The sequence below is a fragment of the Cydia amplana genome, chromosome 15 (assembly GCF_948474715.1).
Source record: "Cydia amplana chromosome 15, ilCydAmpl1.1, whole genome shotgun sequence".
Taxonomy (NCBI): Eukaryota; Metazoa; Arthropoda; class Insecta; order Lepidoptera; family Tortricidae; genus Cydia; species Cydia amplana.
Window position 1 is genome coordinate 13806465 of NC_086083.1, and position 20940 is coordinate 13827404.

Below are 20940 nucleotides of genomic sequence, written 5' to 3' on the forward strand. Positions count from 1 at the left end.
TGGTAGATCTTAACACTTCGTAGTAAGGTTTAAGATTGATCGGCGATAGGATTAACTTTTTGGTCGTCGGTTGGGGGGCGTCCATTAATTACGCGAGGGCTTCAAGTAAAAAAAAAACAACGTGTTGCACTCCGGGAGTGCTGGCAGAAGTGAAAACTCAATCACTATTGCAAAATGTCTGCAGCACTATGTATAATTGAGGTTAACGCCATCTAGCGATATTTCGTCGCATTACTTGAAACCCCTAAGCACATCACTCTTAGTACTCGAGTTATATTAATACCAGTTAGATCGAAACTCACTAGATGGCATTTAAATCAATAAAGAAAAACAATGACATTGTAAGTTTTTCGATCAGGTCACGTGTCCGTCTTACGGTCGCGTGTTTAACATTTTTTCCCCACCTCAAAAAGTACACAGCGCCGCTAAAGAAGTTTTCACTTCAAAAAATGCCTCACGTAATTAATGGACGTCCTCTTATATTGTTTATCTTCCACTCCTATCTTGCAAAATGAATTTTTGCAAGACCAGCACTTAAAATGTCATTCTATGGAACTTGCTAACTATGTAAGTAAACAAAAGTCACTAGTAAATTGACATTCAGAGACAATTTGGGGCATTATCTATGAAAAGGGACCTTATTGTCGATGGCGCTTACGCCGCACAGCGTCGCGCGGCGTTGTATTTATATCGGAGCATCGTTAACAATGGCGTAAGCGCCATCGACAATAAGGTCCCTTTTCATCACATTTTAATATGGCGGTTTGTTTACATAGTTAGCAAGTTCCATAGAATGACACTTTACGAAGTGCACTGATGCACCTAACTCAGGTATATTTTTATGTAGCTTTTATTGCTATTTTTATTCTAACCTAAAATTATGTAAAAGTACAACTTCTAAACTTACTATTGTATTTTTTTAAGTGTTATTTTTAATATTGTCTTCGAACGCGATAGTTACTCATGAAATAAAACTATTAAAAGGGATGATATCGCGTATATTGAATTTATACTACATCCCGACGCTTCGCTGTAAAGGGTTCGAAACGTCGCGATGTAGTATAAATTTAATATACGCGATGTAATCCGTTTTAATAGTTTTATTTCATGAAAATTTGTCTTGGGCTCTAATTATGTGTAAAAGGAATATAATTTGTGGTTTTATCAGTATTTTATACATCATTGTAGGTTATATGTAACTAATAATTATAAAGGTGTGTATAAAATGGGCTTTTTCTAAAATAAATATCGAAAACCCGATTCTTTCAAATCTGGACATTCTTGGGCTCATTCTACTCAGAATCGACAGCACTCTCCATCCTACTATTAAAAAAAGATGTCCCAAAATGTCCATTCCATTACGTCACGTTTTTAGTATGAAAAAAATTTTTCACTTGTATGTAAAGTGACGTAGTGGAATGTACAATTTTCATACAAAATTTTGGGACAATTTTTTTTTATCATCAGGATTGAATATGCTAGTGATTCTGAGTTGAAAGAACCCAAAAACACCAGGATCTGGGAGAATCGGGTTTTCAATATTTATTTTAGAAAACGCCCAAATATATATTTGAACTAAGAAGTGCAAGACTGATGTGCTATAAAGTAATATTGTGACAATGTAGCGTCACGCAAAAATATGTCTTATACAAAGACCAATTCGTCCCTCCAATGTAACAGCTGATGTAGATGGCGCCGTACAGTCGCCATCAGATATATTGGAGCGGCCAAGGTGCTCACAAATATCTGAGCACGCCTCTATTGTCAAGGCGATATAGTGCTTGTTCAGATATTGTGAACACCATGGCCGCTCCGATATATCAGCATGGCGACTGTACATTATGCGGTAACTCTGGTTGCCAAAACTGAATTCGACAAAACAGTTCAGTGAACTCAAAACATGCCGCTGTATATAGGTACAGCGCCATCTGTTTCAACTACCTATCAAACTAGGGGGCACGATTTGTCTAATACTGTACCATCGCGCACACTGTTAACTGACAATTCGTAAACCTTATTACAAAAGCCATAAGGTCCACCAATGGGCAGTCAGCAGCAATAGTTGCTAAGCGGGCGAGGTGGTCAAAATTACCTGGACGCGCTCTTATTCTCTTAACAATAATGTCGCGTCAAGCGCTGGTGGCCTAGCGGTAAGAGCGTGCGACTTGCAATCCGGAGGTCGGGGGTTCGAACCCCAGCTCTTACCAATGAGTTTTTCGGAACTTATGTACGAAATATCATTTGATATTTACCAGTCGCTTTTCGGTGAAGGAAAACATCGTGAGGAAACCGGACTAATCCCAATACGGGCCTAGTTTACCCTCTGGGTTGGAAGGTCAGATGGCAGTCGCTTTCGTAAAACTAGTGCCCACGCCAATTACTGGGATTAGTTGCCAAGCGGACCCCAGGCTCCCATGAGCCGTGGCAAAATGCCGGGACAACGCGAGGAAGATGATGAATAAAGTCGCGTCAAGATCATTTTGAACACCTCGCCCGCTTAGTAACTATTGCTGCTGACTGTACACATATTTAGTAAGTCTTAAATTTTCATATAAATTGATGTTATTTCTTATACATAATTAATGTATTGTAAGGGATAGCTGAGAGAAATAACGTAACAAATAACTATACTAATACATAATAAAAATACTCTGAGCTTAAATGATATTTAATGGAAATAAAATGTATTATTAATAATAAAAAGTTTATTTACTTTTCAATACTGCTTACACTTAAAACAAAATAAATGACAATTCATTCCTAAAAGCGAGAACGATAAATGATGGTTTTAAACCAATATAAATTATGTAGAACAGCGTTTTCCAAAAATGTATTATTGTATGCTCTTAGAAATAAATTGTTATTTTCTAAATAAATCACTGGCAGAAAACATATTGAAAAATGTTCATACAGTGCTGGTTATAGGTGAACCAGGATCTATTGAGGGTGCGCCATGTTGCGGAATTTCACTGGAACTAATTTTTTCATACTACACTGAATTGTCACCCTATACATGAGAATAACAGCGCCCTCTTGACAATTATCATATATTACTGGTCAGGCTATACCTATAAGTACATAGAGACTTTCTTGCTTTGCTGTTTCACAAAAACCGAAAAAACGGTTTTCTAAAACACGCACGGTTTTCTAACGCCTAATAGAAAGTTTGTTCTTGGTTCATAGCATACTCAAAAAAAAAATATAACGTACAGTCAGCAGCAAAAGTTGCTAAGCGGGCGAGGTGTTCAAAATTGCCTTGACACGCTCATAAGTCGCGTTAAGATCATTTTGAACGCCTGTTTTGACTGTACAGAATATTCTAGTTGCGAATTGGATCGCGGAACAAAACATATGTTCCATAAAGTTTATGGATTTGTGGGCCTGTGATATTGGAAGATAGGTAGGTATAGCCTGTCACATAGGTCGCGAATCTTCCGAAAAAAGGGGCGTTCATATATCTATCATTTTTCTTGATTTACAGCTGTTTTTTTATATTTGCCTATGGGGCTATTCGTAAATTACGTCATTTCAAATTGGGGGGGGGGGGGGGGGTCTGGATATCGGATGATGGTAGCGTGACGTAGGAGGAAACCGGGTCATTCGAAGCATGATTTTTGGATGATTTTAGGGGGGGACAATAATCGTCAAAAATAGATGACGTAATTTATGAACAGCCCCTATCTAAAAAGCTCAAGCATTAACCTCCCAAAGCTTGATATCATTTTCAACCACCTCTAGATATCTTTTCCTCTTCTCCTCATCTTTGAACAAGGGCGCTAGGGTCTTAAGAGACAGCCCTAGCAGGGCTCCGTCGTCTAGCATACGATTGAGGGCAAGGATTAGAGCGTTATTGTAGAAGAGGCGAAGTAAACTTGGTCGGTAGTAGAGGTACTGGCTGTCGAAGAGGTTCCGTCGGGCCCAGGCTTCTATGGTTTTTTTACCGCTTGCTATCTGTAATTGAAAGTTGATTATACAATGACCTGGGGCCTTACCATGATGTACTTATTGCGATTCTGTTTAGGACCTAAACTGAATCACTAAAGGATGGAGTCATGCGACTTATATCTCCAGTTTAGGTCCTAAACAGAGTCACAATAAGGACATCATGGTAAGGTCCCTGGGGCCCGTTTCTCAAGAGCTTGTAACTTGTAATACAAGTGAAAGACAAGTCCCTTTCTAACAAAAGCTGTCATATTACAAGGTGAAATAGGCCCCTGGAGCCCAAAATGTAGAAAATAAGTTTGTATTTGGATCAAACAACTTCTTTGCTCTTGGTCTACCTCGTGAGCCAAGGAGAATAACACTAGGTTACACAGATTGCTGGATATAAGTTTGTGCCAAAAAACAAATTTAAATACACTATTATTGCCGACTGCTTTTACCTAATACCCCCAAGAAATTGTACTCGTCTCGTTAATCGTTATAATTATGACCAATCTGCACCGATTTTGCAGCAATAATGCAACAAAATATACCTACCTAGTCGATATAAAACTTTCGTGAGACATATTTTAAACTGTTTAGACGACAACTGTTTCACTCACTTGAGTTTTTAGTCGCTATTGGCGACATGTTTTGGGCCCTTGACGCACGAGTTGCAGTCGCCGCGAGCACTCGAGCCTGAAGAAGGACCCCCGAAGGGCCCGAAACATGTCGCCAATAGCGACTAAAAACTCAAGTGAGTGAAATCGTTGTCGTCTAAACAGTTTAAAATGTACCTAATTCGAACACTAATTATTGGGACGTTATGTGAACCATAATACGTACCCTAATATCCCCCACTTGTCTGAGGAAGTTAGAGGCGAAGTGGGACCTCAGTCTGTCCGAGTTGTCTGTGTGATGTTTCCGGTCCCGCACGTACGAACGCAGCATGTTGTACCCGTACCTCTTAAACTTGAACACCTGCGGTAGACATTGAAACTCAGACACATAGATGGAATAATAATATTCAGACTGCGCGTTGGGGTACATACCTAGGTAACCTTTTAGTGTAATGCCTGAGTGGACGCTCGAAGCGGAGCGTTCGGCGGGGCGTGCAGTGTGGCTGTGGGCTCACGCGTGATGTGAGCAGCGTGCACTAAGGCCGCTCCTATACGCTTGCATTTGTTTAACATGCACGCCGCACGCCCCGCCCCGCTGCACGCCCAACTCGAGCGTCCACTCAGGCCTTACACTTAGTCTACATCGAAAGCTTAAAATTGTCATGGAAACTTCATGCGAATAAGCAGGTGCTGCCCTCTACAGTTTATGAACGGTCTCTTGCGCAGAGTCCGCCACCTTGTGGCCTAAATTGCGAAAATTTTTGGCATCGACTTTACACTGGTTTTTACTTGTACTTTGTCTGTATTGGAGAAATCTGGACCGGGCATATTCTTTTTTATTTAATCTAGTAATGTGTTCTGCTGTCTTAACTTGACCGGTCGATTGGCTATAAGTACATTAGAAGTAGAATCTCTTTAAAACACTGCGTTTCTCGGAAAATACTTAAATGTCTACATAAAAAAACATGAAACATTCTAGGCTCTAGAATAGAAATATATATATTAGAGAAAAAAAAGGCTAGCGACTCTTATAAGCTGTAGATAGTTACCTGATACACAAAATTCCCCGTCACATAAGAATCTATATAATGCGTCCCATAACTCCTCATAAACTTCCGGATATCCGCCACATCGCTCTCATTCATGGCGCTCATCGCCTTCTCCACATAGCTCTTGACAGTCACGTGTTCCAAGCTGTCAACCTTGACGGTTTTGTGCACTTTTGACAGCTTGAGAAGCACGTAGCAGCAGTTGTCGCGCAAGTTGTCGACGTCTATGCCGAGGGTGCGCATGATTTCGTCCTGGATCCAGTCGCCCATGAAGGCTTTCCAGGGCTTGTCTGTTCTGAAATCGAGAGAATGTTAACTTGGTAATTCTGGTTTTGCGTTGAAAGTTGATTTTGGGTTTTAACCCTTCGACGAGACTCAAGAATTTGTCCCACACACCGCGTGCAACTAGGTACCAACATTCATGAAATGTTGTTATATAGTCATCATTTCTTACCCACGCTGGTCCAAAGCGGAATGGGGACTTTACGTACACCTTGGTATTTCATATATAAGTTTCGAATAACTCATTGGTACGGGGTTAACCGCGGATGGAAAGTTGCACGTCTCACCCCTAGGCCACCAAATTACTCCCATTATATCAAACTAGATTCTGCCCACGACTTAATCTGCGTGGAATTATAATAATTGAAAACTAATACCCATACTAAATTTGATCTGAATCTGTTCAGCGGTTTAAGAGTGAAGAGTTAACATACACACATAGGTACCTCAAAGGTACCTATAGAGTTACTTTCGCATTTCGCCGCTATACTTACTCAACCTCGTATCTGCAACACTCATTTGATGACAAAAACACCCGTATTCCGAATGAAAGAAAAGCGACATTTCCATCAAATGATTGTTGCAGATATGAGGTTGAGTAAGTATAGCGACGATTTATAATATTAGGAGGGATATGTCTTGATTAGACATTAAATTTAATATAGGAGGGATAGGCAGTGTCTTGATTAGGCTTTAAATAACAAAAATGCGAAGATATTGTGATGGCAAGGATTAGTTAGATGCCAGTTAGAGTCATGATCTTGACTCGTGAGTACCAATTAAGTTGCCGCCTCAATGATTCATTTCATTTTATCATAAATTTTCCTGTGAATCATTAAGCGCAATATCTATTGCACGTTTACGTTATCAGCCTAAACTAAGATGACGGAATGTGTATGGAATGAATCTCAGTATCTACCTAGAAGTATGTAGAAATAAAAGTGAATTTCATACCCCTCAATCTGGAAATTCTGGAAGTATCCATCGAGCAGCTTACATAAGGTCTCGCACAGCACTATACTCACCTGTGGAGGCTCCACCTTGTGTTTTCCCAGCGTCTCCTAGCCGCTAACTTTGAGAATTACTTTAGTGTAAAGAAAATAAAGTACAACTTTTACCCCTCAATCTGAAAATTCTGGAAGTACGTAGGTATCCATCCAGGAACTCATCAAAAGTTTCAGACAGTAAGATGTTCATCTCCACCCTCTCTTTTCCCGGCGTCTTGCTGCTGGTATTAAGGACTTTAATGTAAACAAAATAAATAAAATTTCTTACCCCTCAATCTGAAAATTCTGGATGTATCCACCCAGCAACTCATCAAAGGTCTCGCAGAGTAAGATGTTCATCTCCACCCTGTCTCCTGGCGTCTTTCTGCTGGTATTGAGGACTTTAATATAAAGGAAAGATAGTATAAATCTTATCCCTCAATCTGAAAATTCTGGATGTATCCATCCAGCAATTCATCAAAGGTAAGATGTTCATCTCCACCCTCTCTCCTCCCGGCGTCTTGCTTGCTGCTGGTATTAAGGACTTTAATATAAAGAAAAGATAGTATAAATCTTACCCCTCAATCTGAAAGTTCTGGAAGTATCCATCCAGCAACTCATCAAAGGTTTCACACAGTAAGATGTTCATCTCCACCCTGTCTCCTCCTGACGTCTTTCTGCTGGTATTGAGGACTTTAATGTAAACAAAAGAAAGTAAACTTATTACCCCTCAATCTGAAAGTTCTGGAAGTATCCATCCAGCAACTCATCAAAGGCTTCACAGAGTAAGATGTTCATCTCCACCCTATCTCCTCCTGGCGTCTTTTTGCTGGTACCTATTGAGGACTTTAATGTAAGCAAGAAAGTAAATTTCTTACCCCTCAATCTGAAAATTCTGGAAGTATCCATCCAGCAATTCATCAAAGGTTTCACACAGTAAGATGTTCACCTCCACCCTGTCTCCTTCTCCTTCTGGCGTATTTCTGCTGGTATTAAGGACTTTAATATAAAGAAAAGTTCTGGAAGTATCCATCCAGCAACTCCTCGAAGGTCTCGCAGAGTAAGATGTTCATCTCCACCCTGTCTCCTGGCGTCTTTCTGCTGGTATTGAGAACTTTAATGTAAACAAAAGAAATAAAATTTCTTACCCCTCAATCTGAAAATTCTGGAAGTATCCATCGAGCAACTCATCAAAGATCTCGCGCAGTAAGATGTTCATCTCCACCCTGTCTCCTCCTGGCGTCTTTCTGCTAGTATTGAAGACTTTAATATAAAGAAAAAATAGTATAAATCTTACCCCTCAATCTGAAAATTCTGGATGTATCCATCCAGCAATTCATCAAAGGTAAGATGTTCATCTCCACCCTCTCTCCTCCCGGCGTCTTGCTTGCTGCTGGTATTAAGGACTTTAATATAAAGAAAAGATAGTATAAATCTTACCCCTCAATCTAAAAATTCTGGAAGTATCCATCCAGCAACTCGTCGAAGGTCTCGCGCAGTAAGATGTTCATCTCCACCCTGTCTCCTGGCGTCTTTCTGCTGGTATTGAGGACTTTAATGTAAACAAAAGAAATAAAATTTCTTACCCCTCAATCTGAAAATTCTGGATGTATCCACCCAGCAACTCATCAAAGGTCTCGCAGAGTAAGATGTTCATCTCCACCCTGTCTCCTGGCGTCTTTCTGCTGGTATTGAGGACTTTAATGTAAACAAAAGAAATAAAATTTCTTACCCCTCAATCTGAAAATTCTGGAAGTATCCACCCAGCAACTCATCAAAGGTCTCGCATAGTAAGATGTTCATCTCCACCCTGTCTCCTCCCGGCGTCTTTCTGCTGGTATTAAGGACTTTAATATAAAGAAAAGATAGTATAAATCTTACCCCTCAATCTGAAAATTCTGGAAGTATCCATCGAACAACTCATCAAAGGTCTCACATAGTAAGATGTTCATCTTCACCCTCTCTCATCCCGGCGTCTTGCTGCTGGTATTGAGGACTTTAATATAAAGAAAAGATAGTATAAATCTTACCCCTCAATCTAAAAATTCTGGAAGTATCCATCCAGCAACTCGTCGAAGGTCTCGCAGAGTAAGATGTTCATCTCCACCCTGTCTCCTGGCGTCTTTCTGCTGGTATTGAGGACTTTAATGTAAACAAAAGAAAGTAAACTTATTACCCCTCAATCTGAAAGTTCTGGAAGTATCCATCCAGCAACTCATCAAAGGTCTCGCGCAGTAAGATGTTCATATCCACCCTGTCTCCTGGCGTATTTCTGCTGGTATTGAGGACTTTAATGTAAACAAAAGAAAGTAAACTTATTACCCCTCAATCTGAAAGTTCTGGAAGTATCCATCCAGCAACTCATCAAAGGTTTCACACAGTAAGATGTTCATTTCCACCCTGTCTCCTCCTGACGTCTTTCTGCTGGTATTGAGGACTTTAATATAAAGAAAAGATAGTATAAATCTTACCCCTCAATCTGAAAATTCTCCAAATCCAGCAATTCATCAAAGGTAAGATGTTCATCTCCACCCTCTCTCCTCCCGGCGTCTTGCTTGCTGCTGGTATTAACCCGTGGAGCGCCCTAACAAGACACGTGTGCTAGTAACTAGTATAGGAGTTCCATACTACGGTAATTCTGGGGCGCTCCAGGGGTTAAGGACTTTAATATAAAGAAAAGATAGTATAAATCTTACCCCTCAATCTAAAAATTCTGGAAGTATCCATCCAGCAACTCATCAAAGGTCTCGCGCAGTAAGATGTTCATATCCACCCTGTCTCCTGGCGTATTTCTGCTGGTATTGAGGACTTTAATGTAAAGAAAAGATAGTATAAATCTTACCCCTCAATCTGAAAGTTCTGGAAGTATCCATCCAGCAACTCATCAAAGGTCTCACACAGTAAGATGTTCATTTCAACCCGGTCTTCGCCCGGCGTTTCTTTGCTGCTCACATTGAGGAAGACCTTGATGTTCTTCTCGCTGAAGGGCTCTGGGAACTCCTCTTCGTCGTCATAGTCGGCTGAGATCACTTGGGTTACTTGGGACAGGTCGCCGTAACTGGAAATAAATGTTAGTTTATTAACTTTTCCACGTCGAAGCACTGGTGGCCTAGCGGTAAGAGCGTGCGACTTGCAATCCGGAGGTCGCGGGTTCGAACCCCGGCTCGTACCAATGAGTATTTCGGAACTTATGTACGAAATATCATTTGATATTTACCAGTCGCTTTTCGGTGAAGGAAAACATCGTGAGGAAACCGGACTAATCCCAATACAGGCCTAGTTTACCCTCTGGGTTGGAAGGTCAGATGGCAGTCGCTTTCGTAAACCTAGTGCCCACGCCAATTACTGGGATTAGTTGCCAAACGGACCCCAGGCTCCCATGAGCCGTGGCAAAATGCCGGGACAATGCGAGGAAGAAGAAGAGTCAAACACAAAAGCTCAAAACTGAAGTTGCTTTATGTATATGCACGTATGTCGATGTTGCTCTGTGGTCTGACTGTGACCGATTAATCGGTCTTTGGCGTTGAACCTACAGTGCGGATATATCGGTCATTGGCGTCCAAAAGGTTAAATCTGAGTTCCGGCTATTAAGATTGGATGCGATAGGGCAGGGGTGAACCGTAAACTGGTGATACTAAACTTGATATGTACCTACACTAGTGACAGTCGCCATCAGATATATCGGAGCGGTCAAGGCCCTCACAAATATCTTAACACACCTCTAGATATTGTGAACACCTTGGCCGCTCCGATATATCTGATAGCGACTGTACAAAAATATATACTAATACAATTTTATTTATATAGAACCATAATAATAGAACGCCTATATAATATTTTCTACCTTCGCTGTGCAAAATACGAGTATTATTGCAGGTGCTATATATAGCAAAATCCGTAAATTACGAAATGCATATTTATTTCATCAGGAGGTAAACTATTATACTGCGTTATCATTTTCATGTAAAAAGTTAAAAACAATTTAGTCAATATGGACTATCGTATTTTAGACTCGACAGACGCCAGGCCAAGTTCGTGAAGTAACCTTGTGTCCATTTCGAATCTACGTATTTGGGAGATAAGTTTATTGCTACAGAGATCTGATATATTTGACTGACAGTATGCGTGCACTATCACCTGACTGTTATAAAATAAGATTAATGTGCATTTAACAAATTGTGAAATATTGATACGAGTGGAGACAAAGTAAAGAGTTGAATTTTCTTCTGTATTATTTTTCTTTTAGACTTTTCGGCATCATGGATTATATTTCGATTATATAGATATATAGATAGTAACCTAAGTTATTTACAATTAACACTTTCAACACAAAATTACAACACCTAACGTGTTCTTGGCATTGAATGTTATAACCTCTTCTCCCTGCTAGCTTATTGGAAACACGAAATCTATGATAAAAATAAGTACACTAATTGTAAGCTACAAATATATCTCTTTTGCTCATCATATCTCTATTTACAAGATTTTTTATGCGAACTTGGCGCAAAACTCAAGTTTTTATATTATACTTGCGAACTTTCTCAAGAGTTAAAGGGGTGTCACTTCATGTACTCCAGCATATTGGAGCATCTTAGTTTGGCAACCTAATCCCAAGAATTAGCGCTGACTCTAGTTTTTTTCCGAAGCGACTGCCATAATACCTTCCTAACCCAGAGGGGAAACTAGACCTTACTAGGATTAGTCCAATTTCCTAATATTTTCCTACACCAAGCGGCAGGTAACAGTTAAATATCAAAGATGTTTCGTACATACGTCTGCCAAAAACTTATTGACACGAACTGGGGTTCGAACCAACGACCTCGAATCTGGTTTAAAATACAAAAATAAACTTACCTACACACATATTAACACACATAACACATATTATCACAAACATATTAAGAACGAAGTTAGAGGTCTTATTTCTTGATCCAATTATACGCTAATAAATAGGTAATTAAACATGCTACTAATTTACATATCGCTTAGTAATGAGTGAACCTGATCTTATTGCAACTGCATAAAATATTAAAAAAGAACTTACTTGGCAAACACATTTATAGCATTCCCTATACTCAAACTATATCCTAAATCACTTTCATCACTAGCACTATACGCCACGCGTAAACAGATCATGAAAAGCACCGTAAACATTTCAGAAAATGCGTAAAAAAAACTATAACAATATTTGAAAGTCCTCGCCGCGTGGAAGCGGCATGTACACTGAGGTTTTTTCACATTTTGCTAATGATGTACCTACATAAGTAAACACATTGTGAACTTGACCTACGAGATTAGACTGAGTGTCGTGACTCGAGCTCTACACTATACTATTTTAACGCAATTCATTATTCTAAATGAAGTCATTTATTGAGGAAACTCGTTCGAACAGCATGTAGTAAGTATATCGTACGTATATTGTGACACTATTATATAAATACATAGCTATAGCTGTTATCAATACTTATTGAAAATAAGCGGTAGGTATTAAGCAGGCGCGTGTATATAACTTGTATTCGCTATCCGTATTGGTTTGCCGAACTCAAATTACACATAATGGCTCCTCTACACGATGGCCCATCATACTGGCCCACTAAGACGGGCCAGCGTGTAGAGAGGGTAGTGGTGTCAGATGGCTTATGGCGCGGCGGGATGGCGATGGGATGGTCACGGTGTCTGTTTTTCGGCCGCGCATCAAAGGTAGTGGGCCAACGATGGCGCGTACGCATCTACACGTGGCCCATTACATAGTGCGTGCTCTCAACCATCGCATGGCCATCTCGCTGGTCCAGCGCTGGGCCATCGTGTAGAGGAGCCATAACGTGTATGAAATAAGCAATCAGCCTTATCAACGCTACTTTAATGTACATATTTATAATTTATCCTATGTGAAAACGGTAAAAACGGGAAAAATAATTTCGGTTTTTTCATACAAATACTTGTATGAAAAAACCGAAATTATTTTTCACCGCACCGTCATATCTTTGACATACCTACCTATGAGTAGATAACTCGATCAAATACCTCGATATTCGCTATTGGTAAAAAATATATTTTCTTTTGATGTAGGTAAATAAAGGTAGGTACCTATGGTTAATCTTTCGTATTCGATTTGTTTTTGTTTTATTTTGTTCATGATATAGCGCCAATCATACGACACCAGCCTCACAAGCGATATTAAACCTTATATACAGTCACCACACGGGCTTGTTATGCCATTTAGGGTTCTTGCTAAATTGGACATAATATAGCGTAAGTATTGTACCTACAACCAATTTAGCTAGGACCCTAGGCGCAACAATCGCGGAACGTGATGGATGGTACTTAGATACCTAAACATGAAGGGCGGGTTGTAGTTACTCAAGTAGAGCTTGATTATGAAGCAGCCATGGTGATGCTAAAGGGGCCTACTGATTAACAGTCCGCCGGGCGGTATCGGCCTGTCAGTTGTCCGGAACTGTCAAATTTTTGTTCTAACTGGCAGGCCGATACAATTAACCGTCCGGTCCGGCGGACTGTTAATCAGTGGGCCCCTTAACACTGCCGCTAGCCGTCGGGTGGGCGTTCATTCCCATACCCTACCGGCCTAGCCAAGATTACAATCGCTATTGCTTCGGCAACGAAACACTTGTGTCTCTATCAGGGATGTTGCGAACATCCGCATCCGCATCCGCAACCGCGGAACTTCCGCATTATTTTCAACATCCGCATCCGCATAAAATCGATGCGGAGCTTATGCGGATGCGGATGTCGAACAAGTCGGTACAGAAACGTCTTAGCGGCGGCGTAAGTGCTAGGTAATTTCGTCATTACCTATAACGAAATCGTCTAGACTCTAGATCCAGTAAAGTCGGCCAAGTTACTGTTTATTAAATATAACGCACCTATATTCTTGCTCAAATACTAAACGGTTCGTTTTTTTATAATACAAACATACAAAAAATTTAATATTTGACGTTTTTTCAGTACCTAATCTTGACATCCGCATCCGCATCCGCGGATGTGAGCCTTTAAATATCCGCATCCGCGGATGTCAAAAAATCTGCATCCGCAACATCCCTGGTCTCTATATCATTCTTTCATATTAGTGCGACAGTGACAGTTGCGTTTCGATCGCTACAGAGCGTAAGCGATTGGCATTTTGGCTAAGCGGCCTGGAACCTGAAATGGTCTCAGTGTAGGTATTTCCATTCGCCCCGCCTTAGTCACGCGAGGCGGACACACATGGGAACTCTCAGTCTCTCACTGTGCCGTTCTAGAGTTTTACTTCTTCGAAATTGTGAACGCACTGGCTGTGGAATATTACTTTTGCCGGGTTTGTTTCTAGAGACTAGGAAGAGTACGTCTGTACACGAGTCGTTGTGTATGTATGGGTAAGTCGCTTTACTGAGAGGACGCCTGAAGTCCGCGGGGCGAGGTAATGCGAGTCGGGGCGGGGCGGTGCGTGGCCGTTCTGTATGATAATACTATAACTTATTCTGTCCGTATTATATATGCTTAGAACTCCAGAGGCCTTTTACCTATATTTGGACGCTGTGTAGGTACGCATGTTTAAAAAAAACCTACATTTTCAAAATCAAACAATACAAACTGACCTTCTAATTTTCTTTTATCATAATTACCATATAGAAAATGATCTAAATACCTTATTTTTTTTGTTTTAGTAGAGCAGTGGGTGACACATTTTATTATAACCAATATAACCATTAATAAACGATTACATTTATGACTGTCTCCTGATGAATACCTACATAATAATTAGCATCTATTATCTAGCCTACAAAATATGCTTTGCATAGAATACCTACGTAATTCTTAACCCATTCAGGGCCAGCGACTCAGCGTATGGGTCATGCTCAAACAGTTCCGCAGGGCCAGTGACTCACATGTGAGTCCTGAATAAATTCTGATTTAAACTTAAACGAAACGTAATTTGATGTAATAACGTAAGTAACATATAAGCTAACAATCATTTCTATAAGGCATATTAGGATAAAAATTATAAAACACGTTTTTTTTAATGAAAACAGGGTCTCGAATATTCAAGTTTGGTTTACTATCAGTGCAATATAGTAAATATACTGAAATTCTAGATACATAATGCGATGCAAGCAAACAGAAAAATCTATATTGAAAAAATACAAAAAATATATATATTTCAGAAGTTATTGACAGGGCTCAAGGTATGGGTCACCGTGGCCTGGCGCTACTTGTAAAAACTGCTAATGTTTCCGTAACAGGCTAAAATAAACTTTATTGGCTGGTTTTAAAGCTTATTTCATGTTGAAGCTGTTTGATATTGTACCATTTTACAACTGATTACTGTTTGGATGATGGTAAGCAACAATTTGTAGGAACCAAGCCGTAGTATAATAATATTTTGATTTGTATGAGGGGTAAGGCAACGAGGATTTTTTCCCACTGTACTTTTATGTCATAATATTTGGTGATCGTTGTATTGTATCTGTTAAAGTTATTTTTTTTTCGTTTCAATATAGAACAAGGCGGTTGAAACAGTCGCCACTAACTAATATGTATTGTATAACAAATAGTTTGTGACAAATATTTACAAGTTTTTTCAAACATCGTGGTTTCTACGGCAGATTACAAAGTAAGTACTATAATACATTTTAAGTTCTCTATTGTTACTAATATAATGGCGTTTACCAAAACAAAGATAATGACCGACCAGGTGTAAGCTTATCGGACACACTTGGACAATAAACAAGGAATGCATCCGAACGGCGGCGGCGGTATTATCTTTCATGTGGTATTTGTCACAAGAGTTCAAGATGTGATTCATCCCATCCCCCTATTAGAGATGTATTTTGGAGTAACATGGAAAATATTATTTAGTCACGATTTATTCGTTGGCGACTTTATACTCCTCATGTGCTGTTTAGTGATTTTGTATTTTGTTCATCATAATATTGCATTGTCATTCGATTTACATACGTATGCAAAATTTCATCTAAATCGGGAAACAGTTCTAATTTAACTTCCAAGATTTGCCCCAAAAAACAACAACAAAAAACACGGCAAGTTAAATAGAATCAGACTAAGCTAAGTTGGCAGCGATTTTGATAGCACAGGCTGAGTACCTAAGTGTAATTTAAATGTCATACTTAATGTCATTATAACGTTTAAATTAACACTTGCACAGGCTGGGCTATAAAATTTGCTACCAACTTAGCTTGGTCAGACATTAAACGCTTGTAGAAAGTAAAAATATTCACTCCTACAAACTGCAATAATTAGTTTCTTTTTTGATAGGCACAGAAAATCGGTGGTTAGTAAAAATGTTGCATAATGCTGTCCAACTGGCCGGTTTCATAAGCGGCGATTTATTTACCGTTCGCGCCAGGCTCGAGACCCATAAGCTGAGTCATGCGTTTTAGCTAAAAACGATTTGTATGGTGGCCTGGCGTATTGTGTACGCTCGGCGGTTCGTGGCCATGAATGGGTTAATTTTATACGACGACTCGGGTGGCAAAACAACTGCACTTGCAATAGAACCACTCTCTAGGTACCTACACTCCTACAGTGAGCGTCAAAAGTAGCGGATCAGACTACGCGTCAAAAACATCTAATCTTATACCTTTAAACGAGCAATTCTTGTTTATTTATTTATTTATATATATTTCGGGGATCTCGGAAACGGCTCTAATGATTTCGATGAAATTTGCTATATGGGGGATTTCGGGGGCGAAAAATCGATCTCTGGGAAAACGCCCAGTTTCGAGCTTTTATACGTTTTCCGAGCAAAGCTCGGTCTCCCAGATACCTATTAAGTATAATACGAGTAAGTGCGTGATTATTAAGCATTAGCTCTAAATAATCGTTATCAGTGTAAAGGGGGCCATTGTCTCCCATAGAGCGTTCGCAAAGCCTAATCTGATAGCGTGTCATTCACCTTCTAACGTCTGCGAAATTATGGCAGATTGATCTAGAAAATTATCTAAAAGTACGTAGCCATTACTGAACTGTCTTTTGCGGGGCGGCCGCCTTGTTTAAAAAAAACAACGGGTTGCACTTAGGGAGTGCCGGCAGAAGTGAAAAGTCAATGACTAGTGCAAAATGCACTATGTGTAATTGAGGTTAACGCCATCTAGCGTTAGCGTTAATTACTTGAAACCCCTAAGCACATCAATGTTAGTACTCGAGTTATCTTAATACCAGTTAGAGCGAAACTCACTAGATGGCATTTAAATCAATAAAGAAAAACTAAATGACATTACATGTACCTAATCTAAATGAGTGGCCATCTAAATCTTACGGTCTCGTGATCGTCTTACGCTGTCTCGAGTTTAAGATTTTTTCCCCACCTCAAAAAGTGCACAGAGCCGCTAAAAGTTTTCACTTCAAAAAAAACAATTTAATATTAAAATTCATGTGATTTAGTTATTCGGCAGGTTTTTTATTTATTTAACACATTGCCACCCAGCCAAACAAAACATCGCGCCATTCGCGCCAGGCCACAAAAATTTCTTCATATAAAGCTGTAGTAGCATCATCCCGACTATCGGGTCGTCCGGCCTGGGAACGAAATCATAAAATACCCGATATCGGGTTTTCGGCACTGAATGTGTTAATCAAGTAAAAATTAAATCAATTGTATTTATAATTGTATAGTAACCAATTTAACCATCCTATAGTCCCTCGATTACTTTAGTACCTATAGGCTTGGAGGATATAATCAAACGGAGACGCCATGTCTGTAATTTTCTGTACAAAACAGTCTGCCGATTTTTGCGGGGGAGGGGAACGTCAAATGTATGCGTAACGTAAAAATAGCCATGTCAGATAAACGTCAGTCCATACATTGTGTATGACCGTTGGCCGCCTATTTTCGACAGAGGGGAAAGCCTGTTAATGGCTACTCCATTTAGTTGTATCCTCCAAGCCTATAGGTGATCTCGCTTAATGAGGTAGGGCACAGCACAGCGGATGTCATTCCAGATCTAGGGTAGTGCCCAACTGGGGAAGTACCCTCCACCTTACAGAAAACCGCAGCCAAATAAAATAACACTAGACCTTACTCATAGTGTTGTGTAAGTTGTGTTCCTGCCGGTGAGTAAGGTTGCCAGAGCTCAACGAGCGTGCGGGGTGTTAGGGTCGACAACGCGCGTATTACACCTCTGGAGTTGCAGGCGTCCGTAGGCTACGGTAACCTTACCATCAGACGGGCCGTATGCTTGTTTGCCACCAACGTAGTATAAGAAAAAATACCTCGTCTTGACTATTCTTTAACACAATATTTAGTACTTATTCCTTTATTAGACTTAATTTCTTTATCGGTTAATTCTCTCGTGTCATAGAGGTTATCATCGCCCGCGCAATTCTCTAGTCTCCGTTATTTTGGCTATCGCTAAACAAATTGCACCTTATTAAACACGTAATAAGGTTCAATTTATCTAGAACCGAACGAAGTGAAGTCTTGTGAACATCCGGGCCGGGCTATTTGACAACCTTGATCGCGACGAATCCTTAGTTTTGTAATGTAAATAAGCGTCAATTAATTAAAATAAATATTTTAAACCAATAAATAAAAGCAACATTGATGTCAATAAACTTTGCCCACAGAATTAAGAGTGAAATAAAATTATCAATTATCAATTATTACTCGGACTTTTAAATGCGTGATAATTAACTAGGTATTTGAAGGTACAACATACAAATTAAACAAATTTTCAGTCATAAATCAATTTATTCCTTTAACTTTTTAATTAATTATCAAAAAATATTTACATCCGTTCCTTACTAGACTAAATTATACGTAAAAATAAATGCATTCTCAAGTTTGATCCCGCATTGCGTTACAACACTAAATTGCACGATTTGCTATCTTAGTCTATCTTTTGGACGAATATGAGAAGGAGAATCAGGAGCAAACTAAAATAATTTCAAGTACCTATAACTTGTGATGAACGTTATAGCCAATTTAGACTCTCGCGCGAGCCACGAGACGAGCCACGAGACGAGCCGCGAGCCGCGCCACGAGACGCGAGTGCACCTCTTACACTCGCGTTCAGCTTGTCATTCGGTTATAAACCTTATGCCGTGCCGTTAGTGTTTAAATTATATTAGCTCGACGAGCTTGCGAGCCACGAGACGAGCCGCGAGCCTACCGCTTACACTCGCGTCTCGTGCGAGAGTCTAAAGCGCTTTTTATATGTTAACAAAAAATCTTTCTAGGTAACTTTTTAATTTTATGATTGTGTGTCAGATGACATTATAGTAGTTTATGCAACAGTGATATAATAAGGGTTCTTAAAATTCAAGGGTCGAAGTTACAAAACGAGACGTAGTCGAGTTTTGTAAAAAAAGACCCGAGAATTTTAAGAACCAATTATGAGCTGTTGCATACATTACTTTTTCTATGACAGCTGCAGCAAAAAAAAAAAAAGAAAAAAAAAAAGTTATTATTAAAAAAAAAAGAGTTATTATTAAAAAAAAAGGTTATTATTTAAAAAAAATTGAGTTATTATTTAAAAAAATATTGTAAATGAAAACCTACCTCTTTCAATCAAGATGATCGGAACTTGTATCTTTAAAAAAAATAAAGCAGTTGTATTATACTCATAAGATGACTGCTAGCAGTCATCTTATGAGCCTATAGACAAAGCATTCAAATGACATTGCTTTAGATATCACTGTCAGTCATTTAATTGACACATTTAAGTGCTGGAGTAGAAAAAAATATTTAAATCGCAAAATTGTTGAATGTAGTAGGTACGTCACTTTACATGATCATTACAATAATAGAATCATACATACCTGCTTTTACAATAACAGAATCGTGTTACATGCCTGCTGTAAAATTTTAGTAGAATAAGAAGAATTCTGCGTCAGGTTGAACGTGTTTAATATACCAAGTTATTGTTCTACCAAATATGAAATAAAATAAAATATCAAGTGATGTTGTTGAGCATTTCCAGACAATGTTCGCAACTATTAACACTTTCAGTGCCAAGCGTACCATTACCAATATAAAAGAAAAAAAAAAACACATTTAACTGATTTGCAAGACCGAGGTGATCCCATAAGTGTATCGCGAACAAAGTTTTGTGCGGTATACACTAATTAGCACACCTAGCGTTTACTTAAATGCACATTTTACTATTATTATAATGTGTAAGTTTGAGCAAAAGCCCCATAACAATGTAAACATTTCACATCGACCAAAACATTATGATTAACTTACAGGTATTTCGTATTTAGAATGGCTTAGCAATGTTTTACTTATTTGAAATTCATTTCACAAAATTAAATTACTTACAATATGTACCTAACTAAAACTTATATTTTTATAAGTAGTTCGTTCAATTCACTGTGTCTACATTGTAATTTTTATATCTATAATCACATTTAATATTATATCTAATTTGTTTTTATATGTAATGCTAGGAAAAAATATAAATTCACAAATATATCGTTCATTATAATCATTATAGTCATTATTTGGTAAATTCGAGATTGGATCACAAAATAGGAAGATGATATTTTAAATTAGATAAATTCCAAACACAATTAAGTTTAAATTTACGTCCAACTGTAGATATGAAATGAAAAAAAACCGGCCAAGTGCGAGTCGGACTCGCGCACGGAGGGTTCCGCACCATCAACAAAAAATAGAGCAAAACAAGCAAAAAACGGTCACCCATCCAAGTACTGACCCCGCCCGACGTTGCTTAACTTCGGTCAAAAATCACGTTTGTTGTATGGGAGCCCCACTTAAACCTTTATTTTATTCTGTTTTTAGTATTTGTTGTTATAGCGGCAACAGAAATACATCATCTGTGAAAATTTCAACTGTCTAGCTATCACGGTTCGTGAGATACAGCCTGGTGACAGACGGAGGGACGGACGGACGGACGGACGGACGGACGGACAGACGGACGGACGGACGGACGGACGGACAGCGGAGTCTTAGTAATAGGGTCCCGTTTTTACCCTTTGGGTACGGAACCCTAAAAATTGTTGTACTTAAACATGAAATTGGCAGTTAACATGATGATTGATGAGCTACCAGAATTCCTTTTCTTAACAAATTGCGCTAAAATGGAAAACGAGCATACACAT

At 39.1% G+C, this 20940-nt stretch overlaps 2 protein-coding genes across 2 annotated transcripts in view; one reads left to right on the forward strand and one right to left on the reverse strand.

The window, feature by feature from the left end:
- LOC134654625 (CAPA peptides) overlaps window positions 1-20940 on the forward strand; it is a 193575-nt gene that overhangs the window by 95720 nt on the left and 76915 nt on the right. The gene's annotated exons all lie outside the window — the stretch shown is intronic.
- LOC134654887 (torso-like protein) lies at window positions 3691-12297 on the reverse strand. The gene is made up of 5 exons (XM_063510349.1): window positions 11903-12297; window positions 9701-9916; window positions 5591-5885; window positions 4768-4902; window positions 3691-3951 (listed from the first exon to the last, which is right to left on the reverse strand). The coding sequence occupies exons 1-5, from the start codon at window positions 12010-12012 to the stop codon at window positions 3691-3693; spliced, it is 1017 nt and encodes a 338-aa protein (XP_063366419.1). The 5' UTR covers window positions 12013-12297.

What these genes read in the sequence shown, in the direction of transcription:
- LOC134654887 (XM_063510349.1), bottom strand. Translation starts at nt 12,012, where the DNA reads ATGTTTACGGTGCTTTTCATGATCTGTTTACGCGTGGCGTATAGTGCT. An exon ending in CAGAACTTTCAGATTGAGGG is followed by an intron (nt 5,886 to 9,700) that starts GTAAGATTTATA and finishes TCTCGATTTCAG; the next exon opens with AACAGACAAGCCCTGGAAAG. An exon ending in GACAAGTGGGGGATATTAGG is followed by an intron (nt 3,952 to 4,767) that starts GTACGTATTATG and finishes TTTCAATTACAG; the next exon opens with ATAGCAAGCGGTAAAAAAAC.